This window comes from Callorhinchus milii, unplaced genomic scaffold (genome assembly GCF_018977255.1).
Source record: "Callorhinchus milii isolate IMCB2004 unplaced genomic scaffold, IMCB_Cmil_1.0 Scaffold3, whole genome shotgun sequence".
Taxonomy (NCBI): domain Eukaryota; kingdom Metazoa; phylum Chordata; class Chondrichthyes; order Chimaeriformes; family Callorhinchidae; genus Callorhinchus; species Callorhinchus milii.
The window spans coordinates 6,895,321-6,907,615 of NW_024704744.1; the positions used below are offsets into that span (position 1 = coordinate 6,895,321).

The following is a 12,295-nucleotide window of genomic DNA, read 5'->3' on the forward strand; positions in this document are numbered from 1 at the left end:
TTTTGTCTTAAAAATTTAACATAGCTGAAATGTTTTTTATTGCCGTCTTTCAGATCAGACGTTAAACCAAAGCCCTGTTTGACTTTTCAGATGCTTAAGATCCCGTAGCACTCCACAAAAAGAGAAGGGAGTTTCTCTCTCTCTCTCTCTCTCTCTTCCCTCTCTCTCTCTCTCTCTCTCTGCATACTCTCTCCGGATGTGTCCCTCCAGGGAGAGAGTGCGTGTTCCATTCCGATAAGCAGCTCTGGAATTTTCATGCGTAAATGATATATGGAACTCTGTTTCATTTGGACAAACTATGTCAGACACCCAGCTGACCAAAGAAAAGTGCTCGCTCACTCACTTGCTCACTCGATCATTCACTCGTGTACGTGCACAAACACACACAGACAAACCCTGCCTCCACATAATCTGAAAATTAAAGCTAAGCCATTTAGGAGTCAAATCAGGAAGCTTTTTTTTCACACAAAGGGTAGCGTAAATCTGGAACTCTCTCCCCCAAAAGGCTGCGGATGCTGGAACCATTCACATTTCAAGACTGAAATATTTGTTAGGTCTGGGTATCAAGGGGATACGTGGCAAGGGCAGGTAATTGGAGTTGAGGTGCAAAATAGTCATGATTTTATAGAATGGCGGAACGTGTTCGAGGGGCTGAATGGCCTAATCCTGTTCCTGTGTTCACTGCTCTTTGTACCCAGCCCACATACTCCCTCTCGTGGTACAGTTGAGATAATGTGGTTTATATTGTCATCTTGTATCATCGTGTTCTGGACTGGGAAAATACTTCAGGATCCATACAGGGTTGTGGGGGGTGAGGGTGGGGGGGGGGGGGGGTGAGAAGAGCTGCAGTTTTGACCTTTGTTTACAGTAAATGGGAGGCAGCAAAAACTTTGTCTCACAGTAAATCAGCCTGAAAAAGGTGATTTAGATGAAAAATATGCTGGTGATCACAAGTGCGATAGGATTACCGTCTTCCTTTTATGCTGAAAATGTCTAGGTTTCTGAGTTAATAATAGTGATAGCTAATAACAGCTTGCGTTTATACAACACCTTACGGAATATTCTTGATTGGAAATGACGTGAATCGTGTTTTATCGTCAAACGTAGGTGGCAGCTAATCTGTGCTAGCCAGCTCCCCTAAACATTGAGGAGATAAGCAGCTGATTTATTTGAATTGGTGTAAATTTGGACGAGGAGGGGAAGTACAGGCCAGGAAACCATTTTCTTAGAGATAGGAATGGGAGAGAGAGAGTTCCTTTACACCAGGCAGATCGTCTATATATACTCCGAGAGGCTAACCACATGAAGGGCGCTAGTTATTGTTGTAGCTGCATCTAAACGGAGAGAGAGAGAGAGTAAAACCTTGGTAAGAACATGCTTTGTTATAATTGCAGGCTTGCTAAAAGCACTGTTTTAGGGTGTGGATCGACTTATAGCAGTATTTTAGGGGAGTGGATTTACACATGCGGAAAAGATAAACATTAAAAAAACCTTTGTGCACACGTGCAAGGCTGCTGGCTTGGTGTCTAGAAACACACTGAGTGAACATTCAAGGTGGTCCAACTGATGCGGCCATGCCACGGGCCGATTTCATCCGATATCCCGAGTCTTGCAGACTTGATATGCCAGTTTCCAGGGATCAACACATCATTAGATACCAAGCCAGTAACCTTGCACATGCCCACAAGAGTACTTCTTGTTGCTGTGCATCCAACTTCCACTTGGGAGGACTGTGCGGATAGTGGAATATGAGGTTAATTGGCATGTGGGTAAACAACATTCAACTATATTTTCCTGTCCTGTATTTTCCTACTTTCCTGATATACTTTCTGGTTCCTATAAGGAAGGAGCTGCCTTTTGCTCCATATCAATGTCCTGCTTGAGTGAGCATAGGCAAGAGCTGCAACACGAGCAATTAATCCCTTCTGATTTATACAAAAAAATGATCACAGCTGCTTGTGAGACACATTAGCTGTCCTGTTCGTCTACAAAATACGGTCACTACACTTTACCGAAAAATAATGTGAAGACCTTTGAGATGCTTCAATGTGAGAAGTCATTGTATCCAATGAAAGGATGATGTTAGGTTTATTGTGAATGTAGGCTAAGCTGGTAATATTTTTAGAATAGGAAGTTCTCGGTTTGTGCCAACAGTGAAGATAAAGGGTTTTTCTTATCAGGATTGTCATGAGGTGCCTGATGTGGAAGCTGCGAGAGAGGGAGGGAGGGAGGGAGTGGGCAGGGTTTAAATACACTAGTCTGCCACAATATCATCTTGACCATGAATGAGTGACAGGATAGAAGCGGAAGCAGACGCACTTCACCAGCTCATTTAACACCCCCGATGGTTTATAGCACAGAAGGAGGCAATTCAACCCGTCCTGTCTGAGTTAGTGTTTGGTATCTCCCCCCAACCACCCCCACCACGATCCACTCTATGTCCAAATGGGTTCTCTCTACTATAATTCTATTCCACTTCTCTTTTTCCCGGCAACGTTTAATATACAATAATCATCCTTACCTTCAGTATAGCACCATTGACATCGGGTGAATGTCTCAGAGCACTTTGTAGGATATATTGTGGTTTTTGTATGTGATTATGACAGCAGGTGTCCCACAAACAGCCATGAAGTGAGGGACCCAATTTTTTTCTGGGGGATTGTTGGCCAGGACACTGAGAAACTCCCTTTTCTAAATATCCACCAGTTTGCAGCCTATTCCTTTTTAAATGTTATTCTGGACTCAGTTGCAAGACACGATATCAAGGCATTAATTGTTGTTGTTCCTTTTTTTTCTTGTCTCTACCTCTCCCACCTGCTTATATCCCACTCCACAATCCTTCGCTCAGTTGACTCCAGCCTTTGTCCCTTGTCCCCTCCCCACCATTGGGAGCCGTGCTTTCAGTCACTACACCCTGATATCCTGGAACTCTTTGCCTCAGTCCATCTATCTTGCCCCCTTTTTGTCCTTCTTCAGACATACCTGAAGACCTTCCTGTTCGACCATGCCTATGGTCAAAGGAGAGAATGTTTTGCAACATTGCAAAAAGCTGGCGCAGGCCCATTGTATGTGATGTTGCTGTAAACTGTTAAATTCCCCACTTTCTTCCCAGCTCAGCATCAAGCTCCATCATGGTTTAGTGCTTCCAGATACTACTCTGCGTGAAGGGTGATGTATAGCCGATAAGTAGTAAAAGTCACATACCCTTAAGCCACACGTTGGCACTTTGAGCTCATAGGCCAGTTGAGACTTCTGCAGCTTTGCAGGAGCTTTGCATTGTTGGAGGTTCCGTCCTTTCAATGAAATGTTAACAACAGCTTAAATTTATGTAGTGACCTTCATGTGGATTCGCGTCTCAGAGCACTTTAACTCGTGTCCCATCTGCATGTTCAGGTGGACGTTAAAGAACCCGTGGCACTATTTGAAAAGAGAAAGGAGTTTCTCCTGGTGTCCTGGCCAACAATCCCCCAGATAAAATTGGTCATTCATTCCAGGACTGTTTGTGGACAATTGGTACATTGCTTTCAGCCCGAAACACACAGTTACTGCAATTTACAAAAAATAATTAGTACTTTCTGTTGTTTTGTCGATGTGATAAACTACTATATATATCTGTGCGTTTATCCACAAAATAGTCATTTAATTTACAATATATTCTGTGAAGCATTTTGAAATGTCTCAACGAGTTGATAAGGCGCTATGTGAAATGCAAGGATTATTAGTATTATTGTGTCACTTGTGGTCTTGACTTGCTGTCTGCCCCTCCTTTGCTTTAAGACCCAAAGAACATAGGCTGAAATTAAGACTGAATTCAAGTTTTCCAAATTGTTTGCAAAATCCTAAAATTTGAAACAAAACAGCCGAGCAGGCTAAAACCAAGTGGAATTTGGGGCCCCTCAAAGGCAAAAAGAAATGCATTACCTTTGGCTGTGAGGTCTGATTCCGACGTGAGAAATTTGACAAGATACAGCAATACCTCATTCAGCATTTTATAATGTGGGCCTGAGTCACTCACAGCTTTTTGCAATCTTACAAAAGTTTCTCTCCTTTGACTATAGCCAATAATCCCCCAGATAAAGTGGCTTATTCACTTAGAATCATAAAACGTTACAGCACAGAAGGAGACCATTCGGGTCAAATTATGCCTGTGCTGGCTCCTTCAAAGCCCCACTCCCCCGCTTCATGGGTGTTAGCGACAGACAATGTTGGCTGCCGTGTTCACCTGGAAAATATGCCTTTTGTGGCGGGAAGTGCTCATGTAGTGGTCTTCACGTTGCATGGATGTCTGAAAGTGCTTAACATTGCTAACTGGGCACCTGAGCTGGGGAGTAGGAGCAGGGTGTCTGTGAGGGAGGGGAAAGATGATCGCGAGTTTGAAACGCTTTGAGACGTCCTCCCAACATGAAAGACGCTGTATCAAACGCAAGGTTTATTATTTTGAAAATGTGGTACTAGGTTCAGTACCAAAAAAGGGGAACCAAAAAAGTGATTAAGAGGGAGAAAATGGTATATGAGGGCAAACTAGCGAGGAACATAAGGACAGACTGCAAGAGTTTTTATAAATATATAAAGAGGAAGAGGCTGTCAAAGGTAAATATGGGTCCGTTAGAGGCAGAGACGGGGGGAATTATAGTAGGGGACAAAGACATGGCAGAGTCATTAAACAAGTACTTTGCTACTGTCTTCACCTTAGAAGACACTGAAAACCTACCAAGAATAGAGTGGAACCAAGAAGACAACGTTAGCGATCAACTTGGAGGAATTAATATTAGTAAAAAAATGGTTTTAGGAAAATTATCAGGTCTTAAAACTGATAAATCTGCTGGACCTGATGGCCTACATCCTCGGGTTTTAAAAGAGGTGGCTACTGAGATAGTGGATGGCTTGTCTTTGATCTTCCAAAATTCTCTGGATTCTGGAACGGTTCCCATTGATTGGAAGATTGCAAACGTAACACCACTATTTAAGAAGGGTGGGAGAGAAAAGATGGGGAACTATAGACCAGTTAGTCTGACATCAGTGGTGGGGAAAATTCTTGAGTCCTTAATTAAAGATGTCGTTATGGGATTCCTGGAAGACCATAACAAGATTAGGCAGAGTCAACATGACTTTACAAAAGGGAAGTCATGCTTAACTAATCTTTTAGAGTTTTCTGAAGATGTATCTAGCAGGTTAGATAGGGGGGAACCAGTAGATGTAGTATATTTAGATTTTAAGAAAGCATTTGACAAAGTACCACACAAAAGGCTATTGCACAAGGTTAAGGCCCACGGGATTAATAGAAACACATTAGCATGATTTGAAGAGTGGCTAACGGGTAGAAAACAGAGAGTAGGGATAAACGGGTCATTCTCAAATTGGCAGGATGTGACTAGTGGAGTGCCACAAGGATCAGTGCTTTGGCCTCAGCTATTTACAATTTACATCAATGATCTAGACGAGGACATTGAATGTAACATATCTAGTGGAGTCCTGTGGAGTCCTGTAGCTCAGTGGTTAGAGCACTCGCTTTGCAAGTGAGAGACCTGAGTTCAATTCCAGGCAGAGGGCGAAACCTTGGGCAAGTTTCCTTACTCCACACAGAGCCTAATAATAATCCCTCCAAAACCCAAAACAATAATAAATTGGTCATTTTCAATCTACGGCTGTTTGTGGGACATTGCTGTGCGCAATTGGCTGCCGCGTTCGCCCACAAATATACAGTCAATTCACTTTACAGTGTGTTCTGTGAAGCGGTTTGGGACGTCCTCCCGACGTGAAAAGCGCTATATCAAATGCAAGGATTATTATTATTATTATATTATCTAAATTCGCGGATGACACTAAACTACGTGGGAGAGTAAGCTCTGAGGATGATGCAAAAAGATTGCAGCGGGATATAGATAGGCTCGGGGAGTGGGCGAGTAGGTGGCAGATGGAATTTAATGTGGGGAAGTGTGAAGTTATTCACCTCGGTAGAAAAAATAGAAAAATAGATTATTTTCTAGAGGGGGAGAGATTAGATAGTGTTAGTGCTCAGAGGGATTTGGGTGTCCTTGTACACCAGTCTCAAAAAGTTAGTTTGCAGGTGCAGCAGCAACTAAGGCAAACGGCATGTTAGTGTTCATTGCAAAAGGTTTAGAGTACAAGAGTACGGAAGTCTTGCTGCAACTGTATAGGGCCTTGGTGAGACCGCACCTAGAGTACTGTGTGCAGTTTTGGTCTCCTGATTTAAAAAAGGACATACTTGCCTTAGAGGGGGTGCAGCGTAGATTCACTCGGTTAGTTCCTGGGATGAGGGGACTGACCTATGAGGAGAGGCTGAATAAACTAGGGCTGTATTCTCTAGAGTACAGAAGAATTAGGAGAGATCTTGTTGAAACATGTAAGATTCTTAAAGGGCTGATAAAGTAGACACTGAGGGACTGTTTCCCCTGGTAGGAGAATCTATAACCAGGGGTCACAGTCTTAAAATTAAGAGTCAGCCTTTTAGAACAGAGTTGAGGAAACATTTCTTCACTCAGAGGGTCGTGAACTTATGGAATTCACTACCCCAGAAGGCTGTAGATGTTCAGTCCTTGAACATTTTCAAGGCTGAGACTGATAGATTTTTAAAAAAACAGAGGGATATGGGGATAGGGCAGGTAATTAGAGTTAGGTCAGAAGATCAGCCATGATCTTATCAAATGGTAGGGCAGACTTGAGGGGCCGAATGGCCTACTCCTGGTCCTAATTCGTATGTTCTTATGTTCATTTCATTCATATGTGGAGTCCTGTCGCTCGGTGGTTAGAGCACTCACCTCGCAAGTGAGCGAATGCAGGTTTGATTCCCGGTCAGGGTGACACCCTAGGCAAGTTTCTTACTCCACACTCCTCCATTTACCTAGCAGTAAGTAGGAACCCAATCTAACCAAAATAGGCAGTCGGTAGGTCGGTTTAATGTCTCATCCGAAGGACAGCATCTCCATCAATGCAAACACTCACCCCAGTGCATTGGAATCCCGTCCTGGTCTGTGAGTTCAGAATCTCCACCTGGGGCTTGAACCCACAACTTCTGACCGGGAGGTGGGAGTGCTGCCAAGTGAGCCAGCCTGACACCTGAGGGTGAACTTTGAACCGTGAGTGTGGGTAGAAGCAATTTTTTTTGTTTCTATATTGATGTGGCTGAAGTTATTACAATTGTGCAACCATTTGATCTATATTTTACACCAGTATTGATAGGCGCTTCATGTGCACTTGTACAAAGACCATCAATGCATGGATTTAAACCCTCAAAATGTCTAGAATTCCAGATCTGACCATGCAGTCTGTATGCATGGAGTCCTATAGCGTATTGGTTAGAGCACTCGCCTCACAAGTGAGAGGATCTGGGTTTAATTCCTGGGAAGGATGAAACCTTAGGCAAGTTTCCTTGCTCCATATGCCTCTGTTTACCTAACAGTAAGTTGGAACTCGGTTGTTAGTCAATTGGTGAATTGGATAATTCAATTGGTGAAGGATAATAATTCCTTCAAAAAAAAAAGAAGTCCTGTTACTCAATCCACGACTGTTTTTTGGAAACTGATGTGTGCAATTGGCTGCCTCGTTTCGCCCATAAAATATACAGTGAATTCACTTTACATTATGTTCTGTGAAGAGCTTTAAGATGTCTCAATGACGTGATAAAGTGGCATATCAAATGCAAGGATTATTATTAATATTATGATGCAAAAATTATGACCCCCCCTTTATTATTCTATATTCTCAATGGTGTGTATTTTCTGCAGGTACGAAAACACGTGAATGATCTGTATGAAGATTTAAGAGATGGACATAACCTGATTTCTCTCTTGGAGGCTCTTTCTGGCGACACCCTGGTGAGTCTTCTTTCCCTATCCGGTCAGAAATGAAACCAGTCCTTATTGATATAGTAAAACTCGCACAATCTGATCTGAACAAATTGTATAATCGCCTAAATATTGTATAATGTGACGAACTCCCATTCAAGAGTTTATATTCTACGTAAGTTTGACTTCACTCATATCTTGAGTCATTAAACTTACGGTCCCAACTGATACCACTTATCCGCCCACAAAATATATAGTTAATTCACTTTGCAGTAAATTCTGTGAAGCGCTTTGAGAGGTCTCAAAGACGTGATACGGTGCTATATCAAATGCAAGGATTATTACTTATGTGAGCTTTATTGTAGTTCACCAATTACCTCATCTCAAATCACTTTTTCTCCCATCTCCTGCTTTGGTAAAGCCGAAACGAACCAGGGTTTGAGTGGGTGTGTGTGTGTAATTTCCCGTTGTTTCCAAAGTGCAGTGATTTTGACTATGGAGTGTATGATGGACACATTGCCATCCTGACGCACATTGCTGGAAGGAATTCCTGCACTTCGCGACGGGAGGAATATCTCACAGAACAAATTCGAACTCGTTTTTAAGAGAGGGGAAAAAAAATTAAATTTCTGTACGAAAAGTTTGTGGCGAGCGCGCAGTATTTTTGTTTGCTGCCCGTTACATTCCTACACGTTCAAATGAAACTGACTGTAGGGATGTTGGATGGTGTGTGTGTGTGTGGTTGGGAGGGGGGGAAGGAAGAGAGATGCAAAGAAGCAGAAATCACTTCGAGCAGTAACTTCACGGTGATCAGAAAGTAGCCCTTCGCACATTGTATTAAAGTTAAGGTCACTGGCTCGCGGGTTTCTCTCTTTATGTACGTTACTTCCTATTTGGTTTTGCTTTTCTCTGTCTTTCTATGTTTTACCTTGTGTTTCATTTCACACTTTTTTTTCATTCTTATTCACTTCTCTGCTGCTGTCCTGTGCCTTTTGTCCTTTTTCTTCCCTCCCATTTGTCTCGTCCCATCTCCTCTGCCCCCACCTCCTCTTTCCCTCCCTCTCCCTCAACCTGTTATACTCGGTAGCCAAGGGAACGTGACATACTGAAGACTTTACGGTTGGTGAGTGCAGCAGAAGCATGCGCGTGTGATCAGCATGAGGATGGAGATGATAAGGGGGTAGGTGCTTGCCCCCATTAACTACTAATGTGCACTGTACTGGTAGGTGAAATGGCAGCGTAATAAACCCAATTAAGAGCTTGTTTAGTAATCCGCTATCTCTCTACCAGAGAGAATGAAACAGCGGGTGGTGAGCTACCATAGTTGACAAACCTGCTGTCGTTAGTGCTTTCTAGTCTCGCAACTTACTGCAGCTCTGAAAAAAAATATTTTGTTTATTTTAAAGTTTCAAACAACTAAACTGAGCGTTTAATTGCAATTTCTTAATATTCTTTTACCTGAGGATGGTCCAACTGGACCTGTGGGCTGGATGCAGCCGGTTCATCTGGCCCACCTGCTCCCTCCATAATCTGTAAATTTGTCATGTTTCTGGAAGGGAAACACAAAAAATATTGCTTATGCAGCCCGCAGACTCTTCTCAACTGGGGCATCCGGCCCTCAGCAGCCAAAAGGTTGGACCACCCTACACAACGCTCATATCTAGTATAACTCTTTTTATCCCCCTCTCCCCCATCCACTTGTTCACGGGTTCTGCACGTTTCTGAAGCTGGTGCAAAGAAATCGCTGCGGATCTGAGGAAAACTGATAACCTGAGATTCTAGTGCTCACCCCACACTGTGTAGATGGAGAGACGGAGAGGAACTCTCAAATGCACTGGGAGGTTATCAAGGGAAACAGCAGAGCTGGCTCAATGCACCAAATGGACTACTCCTATTCCTATGTTAATAAAATTTTTTTTACAAAGAATGTACAGCACGGAAATAGATCACTCAGCCCAACCAGTCCGTGGCGATGTTTATAACTCCACACAAGTCTCTATTGAATCCTTACTCCCACCTGTGCCCTTCTGGGGCTGTACTCAGCAATACCTGTTGCTCAGGAATTTCCTTTCGTCAAATAACTCGCCATTTTTAGCCAATTTCTGCATCATTGAAGGCCAGAGCACCCCTTGACCTTGTTAATCGGATGCCATTTGCCCTTTCTGTGCAGACGTGCTCCTTCTTAAGGCCGTGTTATTGCTCTGTGACACGGCAATGGGTCGTGGGAACCTGCCCCTTGGGTGGCCTGTGAGCAGGGTTGGATGCTCTGTGTTGAAACTGTTGAGGCGGAATTGTGTCCTGGGGAATGGGGTTGGAGAAAGAGTTTGCTCAAGAGAGAAATCTTATAGAACGCTAATTTCCTCCACCATACCAACCCTCCCCCGATTTGCTATTATGCATTGTTTCTGTACCAACAGTGTGGTACATTCATCTCTGTAGTTGTCCATAGAGATTTGGATCTTGACCCAATTTTGCTTAACCGAGCTAATGGGCTTCAGTGCGTTTTTCCCCTCTCTTTCCCCTCCCTAAAATAAAATAAAATACAAGTACTGATGTGGTTCAACCAGAGCAAGAAATGGCTTTCAAATACAGAAAGAAGCCCATTTTCTCCTTTCAACACAACGTTAAAGTTAAAAATGCTAGAAAATTCTTTCCTTTTGAGCTCCTCCTGTTCAGTGACACAAGTACACTCTGGTGATGAAAGCAGTAAATGTCAATGAAGCACTCGGCAGAATTTAAGAAAGAGAGATTTAGTTTGGGTGGGAGGGTCCTTGGATCTTGAGTCCTGTTGTGGAGTCCTGTAGCGTATTGGTCACCTAGCAAGCGAGAGGACCTGGATTCGATTCCCCGGGCAGGGTGAAACCTTAGGCAAGTTTCCTCACTCCATACGTCTCTGTTTACCAACAGTAAATAGGAGCCTGGTTATTAGTCGATTGGCAGATCGCTTTCTGGGAGTAATAATTCCTTTTTTAAAAAAAATAATAATTTGGTCACTCAATCCACCACTGTTTGTGAGCCACTGTTGTGCGCAATTGACACAGCAATTTTTGAGACGTCTCAACGACATGGTAAGGCTCTGTATGAAATGCAGGCATTATTATTATAGAGAGCCCCAGTTATATTTGAAAGCTCCTGAACAGGGTGGAAAGGACATTGACTGAAAGCAGTATGTCTGCTTTCGCTACCACAGAGAATGGGCCTTTAAACAAGGGAAAGGAAAGACCTGTCTGAATAATGAGAGAGAATTCGGAAGGAAGACCGTGTTTTCTTTTGCAGTTGTGTGCAACAGAATTTCTGCTGTTCAATCCCAGTTGCGGTTGGGGGTGAAGATGGGGCAGTGGTGGTTAGCGGGTGTTTTGCTGTGGGAATTGTAAAGTTTGCAGTCTGCTCCAGATTGAAACACGGTCTCACTTCAGATGATATTTTTTTTACCTGTCTGGCTGTGTATTTATTAGCGTTCACACATCGCTGCTTTGAAATGTCAAACAAGCTTGACATGTGGGTGATGCACCAGTAATGACGGCCGATATCACTTGCATGTTTCCAAGCCTTTCCTCGCTGTCGGATACACTGACTGGGTTTCACTGGGGACATCTCTATTTGATTCTCTCTCTCTCTCTCTCTCTCTCTCGTTCTCACGCTTTTACCAAGTTTTCTTTTCTTTCAAAAAAACTTGCGTGTTTTTTTTTAAAAAAGAAAGATTCTATCCTGTCCACTGACGCACATCACTATTTTACTGCACGATTGCTGTGTACGGACACATGCTGTTCCCTTGTTGAATCAGTTGGAAGCGAATCTTCGGAGCTTCCCTTTGATTCACAGTGTCCCGATCCCAGTCGTTTTCACCCCTCACTGCCTCGGTGACAAAGATGGGAATTTCTGTATTTAAGCCTGAAATAGCTTTCAGCTTTCCAATAGCTTCTGCAGATCTAGAGATACAGGTGAGGGAGGGAGCTCAGAGAGGGGTTAGGAGAGTTAGAAAATGGGGGAGTGGTTATTCAGAGGGGAAGGGGGTTACAGAGCGAAGAGAGGGTTAGAAAAGGTGAGTTGGGGAAAGGTATTTAGAGAGAGGATGAGGAGGGGTTTAGAGAGGGGGGAGTGGCGGAGAAAGTTTCACATTTTCCTACCAGGTACAGTCACAAAACTTGACAGCAATTATCTTCAAAGCACTTTGAGGCTGTTCAGCATTATAGACACCATGTCAGATGCAAGGAATATTATTTCTAATGTGTATACATGACATCTCTGAAATAACCCAATCGCCATCATCCAAACAAACTGTGCTGTTTGTCCATCCGACAGATAAGTAGGTTCCATCTTCCAGAATGGAATAACTTGGCTGGTTTGCTGCAGAGATGAGCTGATCCTTATCTAGTACTTCAAACAGGACATAGTTCTGTGCTGTTCTCCCTTCCTGTTGATTCTGGTGAAGGACCTTAAAACAGGGAATCGTGCCAGTGTGGGACACTGCTGTGTGCAGTTGGCTGCTG

General features: G+C 43.3%; 1 protein-coding gene across 1 annotated transcript in view; it reads left to right on the forward strand.

Annotated features, from left to right (window-relative positions):
* The window catches only part of LOC103179015 (dystonin), a 323,265-nt gene that overhangs the window by 83,153 nt on the left and 227,817 nt on the right, over positions 1 to 12,295 (forward strand). Inside the window, exons 3-4 of the mRNA XM_042333693.1 lie at positions 7,746 to 7,835; positions 8,893 to 8,928. Of these exons, the coding sequence (XP_042189627.1) occupies positions 7,746 to 7,835; positions 8,893 to 8,928 (126 nt within the window). The remainder of the gene's footprint in view (positions 1 to 7,745; positions 7,836 to 8,892; positions 8,929 to 12,295) is intronic.